At 45.8% G+C, this 16523-nt stretch overlaps 1 protein-coding gene and 1 pseudogene across 2 annotated transcripts in view; both read left to right on the forward strand.

Annotated features, from left to right (window-relative positions):
- The window catches only part of MTMR12 (myotubularin related protein 12), a 52081-nt gene extending 37120 nt beyond the window's left edge, over positions 1-14961 (forward strand). Inside the window, exons 10-17 of one of the 2 annotated variants that reach the window (XM_087815320.1) lie at positions 1135-1259; positions 2162-2240; positions 3626-3696; positions 5873-6045; positions 7769-7936; positions 8847-9008; positions 9891-9932; positions 12049-14961. In XM_087815320.1, coding sequence (XP_087671446.1) covers positions 1135-1259; positions 2162-2240; positions 3626-3696; positions 5873-6045; positions 7769-7936; positions 8847-9008; positions 9891-9932; positions 12049-12618 — 1390 coding nt within the window. In that variant the 3' untranslated portion in view covers positions 12619-14961. The remainder of the gene's footprint in view (positions 1-1134; positions 1260-2161; positions 2241-3625; positions 3697-5872; positions 6046-7768; positions 7937-8846; positions 9009-9890; positions 9933-12048) is intronic. The other variant, XM_087815321.1, reaches the window with a different exon arrangement.
- Positions 2-1126, forward strand: LOC107546049 (oligosaccharyltransferase complex subunit OSTC pseudogene; annotated as a pseudogene).
- Positions 14962-16523: the final 1562 nt, after the last annotated feature.

Here is a 16523-nt window from a genome sequence, read left to right on the forward strand (position 1 = left end):
CATGGAGACATTGTACTAAGTCCCATTCTTAGTGCTGGAATGCCCCAACCTGAAGCTGAGGAAGCCACCCTAGGTGCATATGCCCTCGGCCATGATGGTGTACCCGCTGGCGGTGGTGTCTTACTTCCCCATCACCGGAGGAATAATTTATGATGTTATTGTTGAACCTCCAAGTGTTGGCTCTATGACTGATGAACATGGGCATCAGAGACCAGTAGCTTTCTTGGCCTACAGAGTAAATGGACATTATGGAGGGACTCGCATCCAGCTTCCTATTTACAGTGGGAGGTTTAGGTTTCATAATCCTAAACCGATCCAATGCTCCAAATATTCCAAAACTCAGAAGATTTCTTCTTCTGTTCATTGGATTCATCTGTGTCCTCTTGAGTTTTTCATGGCTGGAGAATTCATGAGAGTGAAACTGCTGGATTGTCTGATGGGTTAGTGTGCCTTTTGAGAAGAAATCTGTGGATCCTGGGTTCGTTCCTGTTAATGATGTTTGAAAGGCTGCACCAAACCTCTGATATGCAGCAGGAAAAGGGTGGAGGGCAGCAGAAAAGAAACACCTGGTGGGAAACGGGGAGCATGTCAAAGCTCAGACTAGAATATTTCTTGGTTTCTAAGAGACAAGCTTATCACAGTGTTTTTTCCTGTTGACCTACACGGACAGACCAATTATGTTAAATATCACTTTCTTCTCAGTTTTTAATTTCTTAAAACATACTCCATTTCTACACCCATAATATTGAATAGAGTGATTATTTTTTACAATTCTCTTAGCATTTTTTTGGAGATGACATTTCTGACTTTCAGAAATGAATGTAAAGTCAGGAAGCAAGATCCGATAAGTTGAGACCTCTGGACAGCTGATCAGCTTTACCTGTGGTGCTTTGCCTTTAAGCACAGTGTGAGACAGCACATTATTTCACATACGTGTGTGAGACTGTTTCCTGAACAGTAAGGTGTATGAAAGGAGCAGAAATAAAGGATTTTCCTAATTAAAAAAAGGGGGGGAAGGACACCTCCAAAGCCCTTTACACAGATCTTGGCATGGAGTAAGTGCTCAGGAAAAATAGGCCATTTCTAGTTCATGCCTGCCCTGCCCTTCTAATCTCTCATTACTTTTGAACCTAGAATTTACAGGATCATCCATAGGCCACCCTATGAAATTGTCAAAACCGAAGATCTGTCAGGCAACTTCCTGTCCCTGCCGGACATCCAGACTGCATACTCTAAGTTTAAACAGCTGTTTCTGATAGGTGAGAGGAATGCTGGGCAGAAACTTTCTGTCACATGGGGAGAACATACCGCGTGCATTGGGGGAAGGAAGGTGCCTTTTTCCTGGGCTCCTGACGGTAGTGTGCAGAGGTTCAGTTGCAGTGAGCTTTCAAGTGAATGATCTGCTTGTTTTCCTTAGTGATTTATTGAGTCCCCACCCAAGTGGAAATACTTTACTTTTTTTCTGGTTGAGAGAGAGAGAGAGAGAGAGAGAGAGAGAGAGAGAGTCAATGTAAAAATTTTCAATTAATCAGAAATGTACAAAGTAGAAAATGAAAGAGAGAGAGTGTGTGTGTGTCAATGTAAAAATTTTCAATTAATCAGAAATGTACAAAGTAGAAAATGAAATATGCCCATCCCAGCCACCCCCACTTCCCTGCCCAGGCTACCCACTATGAACACTTTAGAACTTAAGTCATATTTAATCAAGCTCAGTGGGCTGGGGGCTGGGGCACTGCGTAGTGGTGTGCAAGGTGAATGTATTTGTAGATTTAGGATTCCAGTGGAAGCTGGGTCTACCTCTCGGGCCTCCGTGGACATATCCACTTCTAGGAGCAGTAGTCTGGATGTCAACAATCTCTGCCCAAAGCATGTTACTCTCCTTGTTGAGCTACAGGGTGGGCTGTGGCTCTACATATTGTAGATACTTTTTATTTGAGTGATAAAAATCTGTTTTAGATTGCCACTCCCTTCCAGGGCCTTACAGTTCAAAAACCATTTCAGCTGAAGTTTTGAAACACCCTTTACTTAAAACGGAGACTTGTGCCTGGGTTCACACGTGAACAGCACGGTTGAGTAGCACAAGTGTTTTTTGTGGCAGGCATGTGAGTGAACCACCTGACTTCTTGACTTTCTTTTTTTTTGTTTTTTTCTTCTTCTTCAGATAACAGTACCGAATTTTGGGACACAGATATAAAATGGTTTTCTCTGTTGGAAAGTAGCAGCTGGCTTGACATAATTAGGTATTTGAAGTCATTGTTTTGCTCGTGAATTTTATAGTTCTCATTGAAAGTAGTAAAGCAAATTGGCAAATAATTTAAGTGTTTTATATTTCACAGTTAAATATTCTTAGATCACATGTTCTAGTCAACGCTCACGATTTTACATTTGTTACTTATTATGTCTGTGCACATTGGATCAGAATTTACAGACATGTGACCTGCTCACCAGGAGATCTACTCTAACTGTAGACTGGTAATTGAGAGAAACGACACGGGGTGAGGCAACCCAGAATTCTGCTGAGGCAGCCAGTGCTGGCCTCCAGGGGGGAGGTAGGGTGGAGCAGGGGAGGGTTGCTATGCTGATTTTGTACTAAACTTCTTTTTAGAAGAATTGTGTGTCTTATATGTATATTACCTATTTAAAAAATTTTTTTAATCACTATTAATGTCAATTTGTCATTTTGGGTTTTAGAATTAGGTTGAGATTCCCAGAGAACAGAAGTATATTCCCTTTCGTACTTCATATTTTGAATAGCTCCTCTCTGTTGCCATTAAATAGAGCTGAGGGCGAAGGAGGGAGGCACAGAACAGAAATGATGATCGGGGAGAGAGAATAGCTCGGATCCTGAGATGAACCTGAGGAAAGAGAAGAACTCCCCTTTGTACCTAGCACGGCTTTCTCTCAGCTATGCCGTGCGTATGGGGGAGGAGCCTTGGCCCTCCACACTTACCAGCAAATATGTTTTAAAGAGCCTGCTGCGTGTCTCATAATTTGTATGTTATTGCAAACAGTGATAAGTGTCACAAAAGAATCTTTCTTTTTGTGGGGCAGAGAAGGCTGAGTGTCCTCAACCAGCTGAAGAGTCGGGGCGGGGAGGCATCGCCGCAGGCAGAGAGCAGCTTACGCAAAGCCCTGGTTATAAGTAGAGTCAAAGCCGCCAAGAGCGGGCGGCAACGTCTCAGAGGGAATAGTGCGTAGAGAGACACACAAAGGACTTCTGGGCGCATTGGATCTTTTTGGCCACACTGACCGTTTGGCAGGTGACCTTGGGTTAAACAGTATGGACATGCAGCACACTCTCCAGATGTGGGCCTTGGTGGGTCTCACTTGGACCCACCAACAGACTCCAGTCTGAGTTCTCACTGAGGATTTCCAGCTTAGAAATCACCTGGAAGCATTTACATCAATTTGGGGATACCCTTTTGAAAATGTTAAGTTTCTAATAGGCAGAAGAGTGTCTTGCAGTATCTGAATAGTGTAAATGTTAACTTGTTTCTTTTGGAGGGTTTTAGCAAAAATAAATAAGATAGAAAATTAAAGATCAAGTCAGACTTTGTCTAAATTTCTTATTGTTTCCATACCAGGCTCAAGAACTAATGCCCCTTTTTTTGTCTTTTCCATGTAGACGCTGCCTGAAAAAAGCAATAGAGATTGTAGAATGTCTAGAAGCGCAAAACATGAACGTTCTACTTTTAGGTACGAGGTGTGGCTTCCATTTTCCTTCATTGGACTTAGTTCTGTAGATACAGCCCTGTATGATTTGAATTATCCTGTACAGGAATGAGCTAGTGTGGAAGTCCTTCCAGTCTCTCCTACCCTACCGTGGAATCCTTTGAGTTGGATTTCAGTGTTACAGTTTAAAAATACATTCTTTCACTTGGAACTTGGCAGGTCTGTTCGCAGCCCAAGAAGGAATTGCTAGCTCTCTTTATCAAAGCTCACATTTTCTAATGTTTGGGATTTTGTTTTATGTTAACTCAACTTGGTTAAAGGTATAATCTTTGGGTAATCCCTTTTATAGAAAGAGATCCGTGGATGGTTTAATTGTTATTTTCATGTGTTTGTGTTTGACAACGTCATGCAGTTGCCATAGAAACTTTGTGGTCTGGGATTTCCTTTTCCTCAGTGGGCTTAACCTGCTGTATGTGAGGACAGGACATAAACATTCACAATGCATGAAAGGAAGTGTAAGCTGCCATGCAACAAAGATATTGCTGGAATTGGTTAGGCCTGCTGTTGAGAATATTTTAGGTTTCTTATAGGCCTACATTGCAAATTAAGTAGATCGTCTCATGCTTTCCTACCTCCAAGCTTTTATATTTCTCTGACACGCTCCATGTCTGCTGAGATTTAGCTTTTATGGGCAGGTTGGAAAAAGTAGCTGCCTGTGGCTCCTGTACTATCGGATGCTGGTTTATTGGCTTAGATTTTAATACATTTATTGAGCACCTACCATGTGCAGAGCTCTGTATTTCTGCCTTCTAGAAGTTTACAACCTAATTGGGAGAGTTGACCTAAGCATGTTACTGAAAAAGACCTAACCAACAATGACAGAATAGAGTACTAACTGGTGAAAGGAGGAGGGGTAAAGATTGGGAGTCAAAGAGGTGGAAGTCCCAGGGCCAGAATGCACTGATCACAGAGTTGCAGAAAATGAAATGCAAATCTTTGGCTCATGTGGCTGAGATGTCACTTGCTCCTATGGACTTCTGAATTGTCTCTAATCTGGAATCTCATTTTCTAGCCCCTCTTCCTAGTACCCATGGGTGTTCTATCAACACCCCTCAGATGCAGAAAGGCAGAGTCCCGACATAGGTGAACTTGCTTAGAAAATAGATAGCACGAGAAAGACAAAAATGAAAATCTCTTTCTGTTCACGTAGTTTAGGCCTGTTTCCTGGAGGAGAGAGAGAAGCACGAGTGAAAGCCTGGCCCTGTGGCACTCCATGTCCTGGGGTCAGAGTGAGAGTTTGCGCAGTGTAGACACCTTCCTACTTATAGTCTATTCTTAGTTTCCCTAGCCCCTCATACCAGCACTATCATCCTCATGGACATTTTAAAATAACAACTTGAATTGCACTTCTTTTTGTAAAGAGGGAACCCTGAAGATGTTAGACGCTGACTTTTGGGGTCCTAAAACTCTCTAAAACAAATGCATGGATTTAGATATATGTTTTTATTTGCTATGAGTCATGAATGTTGAACAGGTATTTGAATGGAATTGTCATCATATGGGTTTTATACAGTGCACTTCAGGGCTGGGCGGGCCTGTGGAAATAGGCCGTGGAGGGCTTCTCCTCTAGGCCAGGCAAGGAGCAGCTGGCCCCTCTGCTCCTTAGAAAGGGAAAGAGCTGTGGAGCTGAGAATAGGAGCTCTCAGGTGCAGTCTAGAAATAGTCAACTTTCTCCAGGCAGGAAGAGTGGAGGAATTGGGAGCGGAGGAAAGGAGCTCTGAGGTGGGTCTGAAAAGCATCTGAGCTTGGAACAGTGAGTTCAGCGATAGAGACTTGACACACTAGCCCGAAGGGTTTTGAGCTTGGTCCATGGATCCCAGCAGGTCATCATTGTATGTGTGGCACATCTGGAGGCCCATATGCTGACAGTGGATTTGCAGTGCTGCGTTTGCTCATTCAATAAGCACATCCAATGTTTGGTGCCATGTGTGCTGGAACCCTGCCGTGCAGGCCAGAGCCATTTGTCTCTTAGTACCTTTGTTTTGTTGGCCCTTGTTTTTGGGGAATTAGGGCTTGACTGTGAATGGCAGACCTTGGTGTTGGGACCATGCTATCACTGTGCGAGTGTGAGTGTTCTTTGTCGGTTTTTAACGCTTCATACCCTGCTTCCTCTTTGCACTGCTCCTGCGGCCCCTCCTAGAAGAGAACGCTTCCGACCTCTGCTGTCTCATGTCCTCTCTGGTGCAAGTGATGATGGACCCACACTGTAGAACCAGGGCTGGTTTCCAGAGCCTCATCCAGAAGGAGTGGGTCATGGGCGGGCACTGCTTCCTGGATCGCTGCAACCATCTGCGTCAGAGTGACAAGGAAGAGGTGAGTGTCCTCATGGCAGACTGTTTCAGTCGTGAGGATAAGTGCCCGATCTCTTCCTGTCTTCTGAGGTAGGTAGTTACTGTTTGCAAAATGCACACTGGACAGCTCAGTAAGGAGGCTATACTCAGCTCACCATTTGAGGACTTTGAATGATGAAACAACATTGAAACCCTTCCCAGAGGAAAGAGGTATTAACAAGTGTGTTCAGAGTGTTCTTTTCTAAACTGTGTGCACCCAGGGTGTATATATATTTCATGTTGGGAGTAATACTGATTTGTCAACTTTAAATAAAAATTAACTCAGTAAGAGAGACTCCTATAATCTCTGTTAGTCTTTGCAAAAAAACGAATGCTCGGTACGGAAAATACATAACAGGAAATAAATTTCCCTTGCACATAAACCTTTTCAAAGTAAAGCAGAAGGTGACTTTAGCTGCACCCAGTACCAGGGACTTCGTGGTGTGTCCACGAGTGGTGCACATGGCCTCTTCTGCCTCTGGCTGTGTGAATTGCTGGTCTCTGAGTGTGAGCACAGGAGTGGTTACAATTCGGTTCGTTCTATTTATCTTGCTCAGCTGTATAGACTCCTTGGCTGAATTATTAACAATTGTGGAAAGAGAAATGAAAATGGGCCTTTCTTTAATTAAATCGCCTGCAGAGCTGCCATATGCTAGTAGCACGACTCATGGTTTTTCTCACTCCAGATAATAAGCACATCTGTGTGCAGTGCTGAACAGCTTGGCCTTGGTGTGTTCCTGGGAGACCCAGGCCTCTCTTGCTAGGCCGGGGGGTTTCTTTCAGGCCTGATCTGTATCTCATTGGGCTGAATGGAAATCACCATCTCTCATTTTTGGAATGGACTTTGCCTTTCTGGGAAATTAATTTGAAAGCTTATGGGACTTAAGTAATGTGATGGGCGGAGAGAGCTGATACTGTGTGGGAAAGAGTATGTTTTTATATCTGAGAAAATAGGATTGACAGGCGCCATGTCTAATGGAGAAAACGTCCGAGAGGTTTTCTGCTCTGCTGTTCACGCAGTCCTTGGAGAAGTCTCCCATGCTTCCTGATCCTATCTCCCTGACTACACAGAGGGTCAGATACTTTCACTCTATTTAATGGTATTGAGCATAAAATGAGGTGTGAAATAAAACTGCACTACAAATGTTTCTTAGCACCTCAACAGTGACATATTAGAGCTTTGAAGGAAAACTGGGTGGTCTGTTTATGATATAAATGACACAGCACTGGACTTTGTGTCTCTAGTGAGCTGTGCGTGAGACTTTGGCCAGCCTCTGTGAGGGAAAGGCTATAACATGGACTGTCTTACCCACCTGATTTTGTAATAAAATCAACTAAGAAGGATGGAATTCTTTTGGGGGAAGTAACATTTCACTTAATTGGGATTCAAAGTTAGTGTTTCCTATCATCAAAATCACTGCAAATGCTCATCTGTTAATGCTGCTCAATAGTGAGATTTCATAGTTCACCTTTGAAATGTCACACAAGTAGGTACTGCCAAATATTGATATTAATCCGCGAGCATGAGCATGTGATTTCAGCTGAGCATATTTATTGCTTGGAGTGGAATGGAGCCTGCTGTTCTGTCCAAAGACTATAGTGCTCAGCAATGGTAATTCCACAGCCGTTGAGATAGTTGCCCCCTTAACTCAGCTGGCCTTGGACCCGTAGTGCCACTCAGTAATGTGTATCTTGTTTTCATGTAGGTTCCTGTGTTCCTGCTTTTCCTTGACTGTGTCTGGCAGCTGGTGCACCAGCATCCCCCAGCATTTGAGTTCACGGAGACCTACCTGACTGTTCTGTCCGACAGCCTGTACATACCCGTTTTCAGCACCTTCTTCTTCAACTCGCCACATCAGAAAGAAACTAACATGGTACGAGTTCCTCTTAGCTGGTGTATTGGAGAAGCTGTGTCTCACAAGTAGCATGCAGTAAGATTGATGATAATAAATGAAAGTGATTTAACACTGAGAATGTACGAGGCCCTGTTCTGAGTGCTTTCTGGGTATTGACACCTAATCTGCACAGCACCCCACGGATCTCTAGTAGTAGTGTCCCTGAGGAGCTGAGGCACAGAGAGGATAAGTAACTTGCCCTCAGTCACACAGTAAATATCGGAGCTGGGAGCAAATGTTGGAGTTGGGGAATTAAACAGAATTAAAAGTCCTATGTGAAGATGGTCAGACTAGATGCCCTCTCTTCACTTGCCTGATGTGTGGAGTTACTCTGGAGAGAATGGAGACAAGGCAGAGCAGGGAAGCTAGCCTTGTGCTTCCTTAGCCTCTTGAGTCGGTGCTCCTGGGGGATTAACTCTAAGCAACCTCAGTGCGCTGCCCAGCCTTCTGCGGGCCTCAGTGTTTGCTTGAGCCGGCCCTTGAGGAGGGGTTTTGCCACATCCCACGGTGAAGTGGGAAACACAGACCCTGGGCTCCCAGTCACACAGCCTGAGTTTCAGGTCCCAGCCCTGCCACCCACCAGCTTCATGACCTCAGACAGTTCACTTCAGTTTCCTCAGATGTAAAACTGCAAAAATAATAGTGACTCCACAGGTTATTGTGAAAGTGCCCAGGACAGTGGCTGGCGTACATCCTGTTGGAAAATAGCATGTCCTCTTCTCTCCCTCCTCCCTCTCAAGCCTTAGTGAACAGCCTTGAAAAGTGGAGTGCCGGGAATGCTCGGTCTCAGGGCAGCGCAGGCGCCCTCCCCGGTGCTGGCCCTCCCTGAGTTGTGTTTGCTTTCCTTGGCGCTCCCTGCAGCCTTCCTGACCTCTGCTTGCTTTGGCAGGGTAGGGAAAACCAGGATGCACACAGCAAGCCTTTGAGTCTGCTCACCGTGTGGGATTGGTCTGTACAGTTTGAATCCAGAGCCCAGATATTGCTCCAAAACCCTCTGTACGTGGAAAAACCAAAACTGGACAAAGGCCAGCGGAAAGGAACGCGTTTCAAAGTAAGATGCCCACATGCCTAATCCTTCACCTGCCCAGGGGCCCCATGTGGAGGGATGCACGCTACCTATGGATGCTGGAGACGGTCTGCAGAGCTGAGATTTGTGGTGGGAGAACTGTCCAGTCCGTGAGAATCCTTTGCTTTCAGCAAGTAGGCCTTTGCCCCCAAAACATGGCCATTTGCTGAATGTCACTGGGAATCCTGCTGTGAAATGGCCATATTGCCTGGCATCTGGGTCTTCCCTGAGTGCATGGGCTTTACTCTGTACCAGTTCGTGTCTTCAGTAGCAAGACTTTCTTTATAGATGCACCTACCATGTTCTGTCATGGCCCCTGCTCGTACCTGGCACAACACTCGCTCTGTTGTCAAGGCGCAAAAGCAGCGGCAGGCAGCTTGTGAACAAATGGGCATGGCCGTGCTCCAGTATTTATGAAAACAGGTTCTGTAAACTACAAATGTCAAGTTATTTGGGTTTGCTTAATTATTTGTTTCTGACTTCACTAGTTAGTAAAACCCCATAGTCCCCTAGATGATACACGATTTACATTGCATTTCCTGGCTGTCTCTCCTGGCCAGGAATTTCTCCCCCACAGACCCCACAAAGGGGAGAGCAGTCAACAAATCCCAAGTCAGTGCTTGTCCCTACCTTCTCCACGGCGGTACTTCTGATCCCTCCTGCCCTTGAGGGCTGCAGGGAGCCAGGCTGGCTCTGGTGTGGGAGGGGGCTCCATTCTGAAGAGGCTTGGGGCCCCAGGTGAGCCAAAGGCAGTACTTGCAGAGGGTGCCAGCTGCCGAACTACTTAGAGCTGCTGCTTTGGCTCTTTGGAGGGTCTTAAGGCCCAGGGGAGATGCTCCCCCACTGATTTAACCTCTTTCCTGCCAGCTGGACCAGAACTCCCTGAGCTCCAGAACAGCGTGGCCAGAGGTCAGTGTTTCTTCGTGTGCTATGCCCCCTGATGGCTGCATGCACACTTCTCTGATAGCTGGGTTAGGATCACAGAGCTGCCCCAGGCCAGTGGGAAAGTGATCTCAGACAGGGCAAGGCCCAGCCCCTTATTTTGCACAGGAGGAAACTAAGGCTCTGCCTTGTAAGAATGGATTGCATTTCTATGTCCAGATCCAGTTTTTCTAAGTGTCCCTTCTCCTTGTAGGTAGGAGCAGATAGCCTAGGCTCCAGGAGCTGATGGGTGGGAGAGATTTGAACTAAAGGGTCAGACTATCTCATATTGTACTAGATAAGGTATAGATGGGGCTGGGGCAACAAGGATCTTTGAAGCCTTTAGGTTAGGAGACCAGATATCAGGCTTGGGGCCCCTTGTTGAGGGCAGATGGCCTTCGAGAAGTTCTGTAGAGACTGAAGAGGCTGTGGCTGACTGGCATGAAGCGCTGCTCTGTAAATGAGTCCTGGAGGCCGTAGGGTCTGCTCAGCGTGTGATCTCGACCTCAGCCTCAGCCCTTGGCCAGGCTCCAGGCATGTGGTGCTGTCTCCACTGGCTCATCTAAGTGAACACTCTGTTCACTTAGGGGATGGGGAGAAGGGGCTTCCAAGACAAGTAGAGTTCTGTTAGGAGCCCACACTCTGGAGCCAGACTGTCTGTGAGTGAAACCACCTTTGGCATCTGGTAGCTGGGGCCTTGGTGGATTACTAAAGTTCTGTGCCTTAGTTTCCTCATTTGTAAGGTGGGGCAATAGTGGCTTTGCGAATTGGATAAGTTGATGCATACTAAGCACTGAGCACAGAACCTGGTGGCAGTAAACACTCAGTGGCTGTTAGGTTCCACCTGCATTCCTCATTCCCTGGCCCATTCTGACTCACCTGGATCACTGGGGGGAAGAGAGGCCAGCTGCTGGCCTTTGGCTCCCCTGTCCCCAGCCAGAAAGTCAAAACTCCTAGTCATCTCTTGAGTTAGAGTTTGTGGATGGTTTGCTTGCTTCTTATGTTTTTATCATTATTCCATATTCTGTAGTAAGGAAATATTTCCTTTATAATAAAACTTTTTTACAAGGAAGAACCACTGGCAGAAATATGTTAGAGAGTTGTTATAAGTCTAGCCTGAGAATAAAGTTTTTGTCTGTTCTTACTTCAAAAGGATACCTCAGGAGCAAGAGAGTCAGGAAAACCACTTCCCCACATTTTTTACCTTCTCCTTTGGCCACTGGAGATCCCCTGTAACCTTCTGACCAATGCCCACCTTCACAGCCCTTTTACAGTACACCGCAAGATAAAGCAGCTTACTCTGGCTGCAGGTAGAATTACCAAGGAGGAAAAGCATGTAAACGCTCTCACCTTTCCTCCTCCATGCAGCTTGTCAGACAGGACATCTGGCTGTTCAGTCAGCTCCTCAGATTTCTTTTACCCCCACCTGACTCATCCAAAATAATCTTTTTTTGTTTCACATATCTTTATTGATTTCAGAAAGAGGAAAGGAGATGGAGAGAGAGAGAGAGAGAGAGAGAGATAGAAACATCAATGATGAGTCGTCATTGATCAGCTGTCTTCTGCAGGCCCCCGACTGGGGATCGAGCCTGCAACCCTGGGCATGTGTCCTGACCGGGAATCGAACTGCGATCTCCTTGATCCTAGGTCGATGCTCAACCGCTGAGCCACGCCCAGCTGGGCAAGAATCTTTCTGACTTAAGCTTCAACTCCTCCTGGACACCTAACCTACAGAGGGGTTTCATTGAAGGGGTAGGATCCTCAGGTAGTCAGCACTGCTTCCTCCCAGGTGTTTAGAATATTGTAGAAGATCAAACATTTTGTTCCTTCAGAAAATGAAGAGACACCGCCTCCAAACACCCTAAACCATCACCCTGTCTTAAGTTAAACTTGCTCTTCACAAGTGCTTAGTGCCCTTTGTGCCCCATGACAGTGGGAGAGGGGTGGCATCTTCCCTTGGCCTCACAGCTGCCTTTCTCCACTGCTCCAGATGGGCCAGGAGTCAGTCATTTGCGCATAAACACCGGGCAGTGAACATTCACACTGGGAAGAGACCTGTGCTGTCAGGCTAACCAGAGGCTTTTATTTGTGTTTTCTCTCAAAGCATCAACGACAGCTTTCTTTGCCACTCACCCAATCTAAGTCATCTCCCAAAAGAGGATTTTTCAGGGAAGAAACAGATCATTTAATTAAAAACCTTCTGGGCAAGAGAATTAGCAAACTAATTAATTCTTCTGATGAGCTGCAAGACAACTTTCGAGAGTTCTACGACAGCTGGCATAGCAAGCCCACTGACTACCATGGGCTGTTGTTGCCTCACATCGAGGGGCCAGAGATCAGAGTCTGGGCCCAGCGCTATCTGCGTTGGATTCCAGAAGCCCAGATTCTGGGTGGTGGCACAGTGGCCACCATGAACAAACTCTTGGAAATGATGGAGGAAGTACAGAGTTTACAAGAGAAAATTAATGAGAGGAGACTCCACCGGGAGGCCCTCCAGGCAGAGGCCCCCTCCCTGCTGAGGAACTCTGCCCGCCTGTCCTCGCTGTTTCCTTTTGCTTTGCTTCAGCGACATTCCTCTAAGCCTGTCTTGCCCACCAGTGGTTGGAAAGCTTTGGAAGATGAAGAAGATCTGGCCAAACGAGAAGATGAGTTTGTGGATCTAGGGGATGTGTGAGCTGTCTATTCAGTGATTGCAAAAGAGGAATCTTGAAGACTGGGAGAGGAGTCCAACACATGGACGCACTGACCTCTGGACTGGTGTGACATGCTGAAGCCCACTGCTGCGAGGGAGGGCCATCAGCCCAGAGCTCTGTAAGGGGAAACTGCGCCTTCAGTAAAAGAGCTGGTTCTCTTTTCTTCCTGGTCCTGAAAGACTATGCAATTAAAACCCTATCTCTAGTATTATTAAGTGAAAGGAACTACTACTTGACCCATCACAGAATTGCAGCTGTTATCTGACGCATAAGTATTACACAGAATCTGCAGTAGCTGGTTTACTACTAAAAAGGGCTTTGATAAGATATTCTTGGACTTGAGTCTTTCTTCAAATCTTTTCGGTGCCAAGAGAATTTTTCCAGTCACTGGGAAGTCAGTGTCTCTAACCAATCTCAGTTCGGAGCAGGCTCAGCTATATGTGATGTGTGTATGGCGAATGGAAGGATTCAGAGGTGTTGAGATGTGTGGCATTCATTAAACCGCAGCACTTTTCCTTCCTGCATCCTCTTGCCTATAGAAAAGCTGGAGAAACCCCACCCATGTCACCCATCCTGGCGTTTCAGACCATCCTGCCTCCTGCAATGATCGTGTCACTTTGTGTGCAGGTGCTGGGCCAGTCAACCACGCCACCTTTTTTCGTGTGCTGATGCCTCCAGGTCTCTGCCTACTCCATACCATTCGCTGCTGTCCCTCCCTGCTGCCCACCTTTGGTTCACGTGGTCCCAGGGTCTTGCTGCTAAACCTGGTGGTTAAACTGGGGGACTCTCTTTGGTCTGCCCAGAGGAGCTTCCATTCTTCTGGTGGCTCTCAGGGTTTGCAAGTAATTGCTTTGCCTTTTTCTAGTAGCAGGCCGAGACCTCAGAGCATTCGTGACCATGGTCCCCTGCAGCAGCCCCTCAGATGGTTTCCCCACCTTCGCTGTCACCTGACAGACTGTTGAGGGTCACTTTTGAACGTGGCTTTCATAGGGAAGCAGTTAAGCCTATCAGAAGTGATGGCTGTCATATAGTACCTCAGTGATTTAAAAAGCCATAGAAGAAATGCAACTGTGTCTGGTAAACTTCTTGCATCTGCTGTCTAAATGATCTGTATTTTTAAATACAGGAACGTACACTTTGTAAGGACCAGTTTTTTCATTTTCAATGGAACCCTGTTACATCCCACTAAAGGAAGGGGGAGGGAAAAAACCTCATGTTAGAATGTTTCAAATGGAATGTTTGCCTTTTATATACATTTTCTCTCCAGTATAGGTCCCAATTTAAATAGTACATGTTTAGAAAAACTTTCAGTTGCTCCAGGGCAATAAGAAATGTTGAAACTATTGACGACGAGTTTCTCAGTTTGCACTGAATTGTCTTTTGTACTTACCGGAGACTGCTTTGCCGTTTGTTCCCCAACTGCATATTGACACGTGACCAGGTCATCTGTTAAGACAACCAGAGGTTGAGGGGAGGGCAGGATTGGGGGACAAGCACAGGTCCAGTCTCGGTTGCCTTAAGGGTCTTACTAGGGAGGTCAGTGTTAGGCTTTCAGTAGGGATTTTAGAAATACACTAGTTCATTAGCTACCCTCACATGTGCTCCATGGGCCTTCTTAAACTAGCACTAACCTCCACCTCTCTGCCCCAATTGCCTCCCAAATACACTATGGAGCTAACTATTTTTGTTACCATATTATAACATGAATATTTATACAGTGGCCTCTTCAGTCTTAGGATCTTAGTAATTTTCATTCCAGAAATGCCCAGTGTGATGCTTTATACTTCACAATGTGTGGTTTAAAGGCACAAGGTCATGGCCCTGTCACAGCAGTTGAATGTGCATTGAAATATTTTTCTATGACTTAAAAAAAATTACAGTAGAAAAATAAGCTGTTATAACATGGACAGTCATGTTAATTGGTGTATTTATATTTGGAATCAGATTTCTATAAACTTGTATTTGTGTACGGCACTCTCAGTGGGTTTGTATATTGTGATGTTCTTATTCAAATGTGCGTTATGCTTAACAGTTAAAGCGGAAATGAGACCATTTGCTTTGTTTAAATGCTGCACTGTGCACATTTGGAAATGTACATTAATTTACTGTGTATGATATTTTGAGTTTGTTTATACCTCCAAGTTTTTACACTGAAGACAAATTATCTTTAATTACATGTAAAACTTTTTTTTTTAAAGGGAATAAGCTGTTGGGCTCAATCTGTATAAATGTGCTTTTTATTTTCTGGATGTACAATGAAAGTTTATACTTGTATCTCACTGCATCATATCTGATTGCAGAAATTAAAGCACAGTTTACCAGCAGTAGTGTGTTCATTGTGGTTGATAAAACATGGAATAATTACTTTCACGCATGCTGTGTGTGTGAGTGCATTTGATTGGTTGGAGGTGGTGGAAAATCAATAACTAAATCAATATTTACATTTCAAGTGGTGATAAGATACTCTGACAAAAAATAGAATAGCGTAGGAGGCCTATTGGAGTGGTTAAGGAGACAGTTCTTTAAATCCCTGAAATTCAGTATCACCACCTCTTTACTTTTGTGGGACTATTTAAGATGAGAATTGTGTGTTACCGCTGGAAGAGGCTTCGTTTTTCTGAATAGGCACTGGCCAGATGTTGTGTGGGAGCAGGAGGTTTGCTAACACTTGCTCGACTGAGACCTGGAATTTGTGTTGGTGGGAGAAGTTCCATTTCTCTGACCTTTCTTCCCTGCAGCCCTTTCCCTTTCAGTCTGGACTAGAGAAGATGTCCCTGCCCCTGCTCGCCCCTCCTTAGCTGCCGAAGCCGCCCTGAGACCTCCCTGGACTTTAGTAAGCCTGCGGTGCTGCCTCGGACTTGTCACATGTTTCAGGTCTTTGATATTTGTGTTAAATTCCCAAGTAGTCGGGACCCTATCGGTCAGCAGGCTCTTGACCAGCCTTCCGCATTGCTGTGATGGCTCCTGCACTTCGGTGGGCTGGCTGTGTCTCCCTCCTGACTTTCTTGTTCCTTGGTTTCCAGGTGAGGGTGGTAGGAGGACTGAGGAGGTGTACAGGGTGGTGTACGGATAGCATTTGCCATCTAATGCGACACAGGATGCCTGGGATGGGGACTTCTATTGAGAACAGACTCCTGGCTCCTGTGCCTTCCTGTGTCACCTTCTGTCCTGGACAGGGTGTCAAGGAACGGCAAGCCTGGACTACAGCCTGTTTCCCAGCTTCTCCTGTGATTGTAGTCAAAGTTGCTCCATAGGAGGACAGTCTCCTCAGCCGTGCTGATGCCCGCTGGGCGATAGGACATTTATAAAGCCAGCCCTGGGGCAGTACAGCTAGACAGTGCGCACCCAGGACCGCTCCCACCGCCATGTAGGGACAGGGTCAGCGGTGACCAACACCTGCTAACAACCTCCCCAACACGCACGCACGATGCACTGCCCTTAAAATATTAGGATGGGGTGGGATTGTGCTCTGGGTTGCAGTATAACTTGGATGTGCCCAAGTGCTTACACGTGAGTATGCTGATCACCAAGCCAGCCATGGGTAATACCAGGTAAGTTAAATGTCATTCCTGTATTGAAGAGGAAAGTCATTTGTTGCTGTGGTGGTTTTGTGTCTTTTTTTTTTTTAAATATATCTTTATTGATTTCAGAGAGAGGAAGGGAGAGGGAGAGAGAGAAACATCAGTGATGAGAGAGTCATCATTGATCGGCTGCCTCCTGCACGCCCCCAACTGGGGATCAAGCTCGCAACCTGGGCACGTGCCCTGACCAGGAATCGAACGGGGATCTCCTGGATCCTAGGCCGATGCTCAACTGCTGAGCCACGAGCAGCCGGGCATGGTTTTGTGTCTTTAACAGCACAGACATCTTGGCCTATTTTGTGGTT

Source organism: Miniopterus natalensis, chromosome 3 (assembly GCF_054644295.1).
Source record: "Miniopterus natalensis isolate mMinNat1 chromosome 3, mMinNat1.hap1, whole genome shotgun sequence".
NCBI lineage: Eukaryota > Metazoa > Chordata > Mammalia > Chiroptera > Miniopteridae > Miniopterus > Miniopterus natalensis.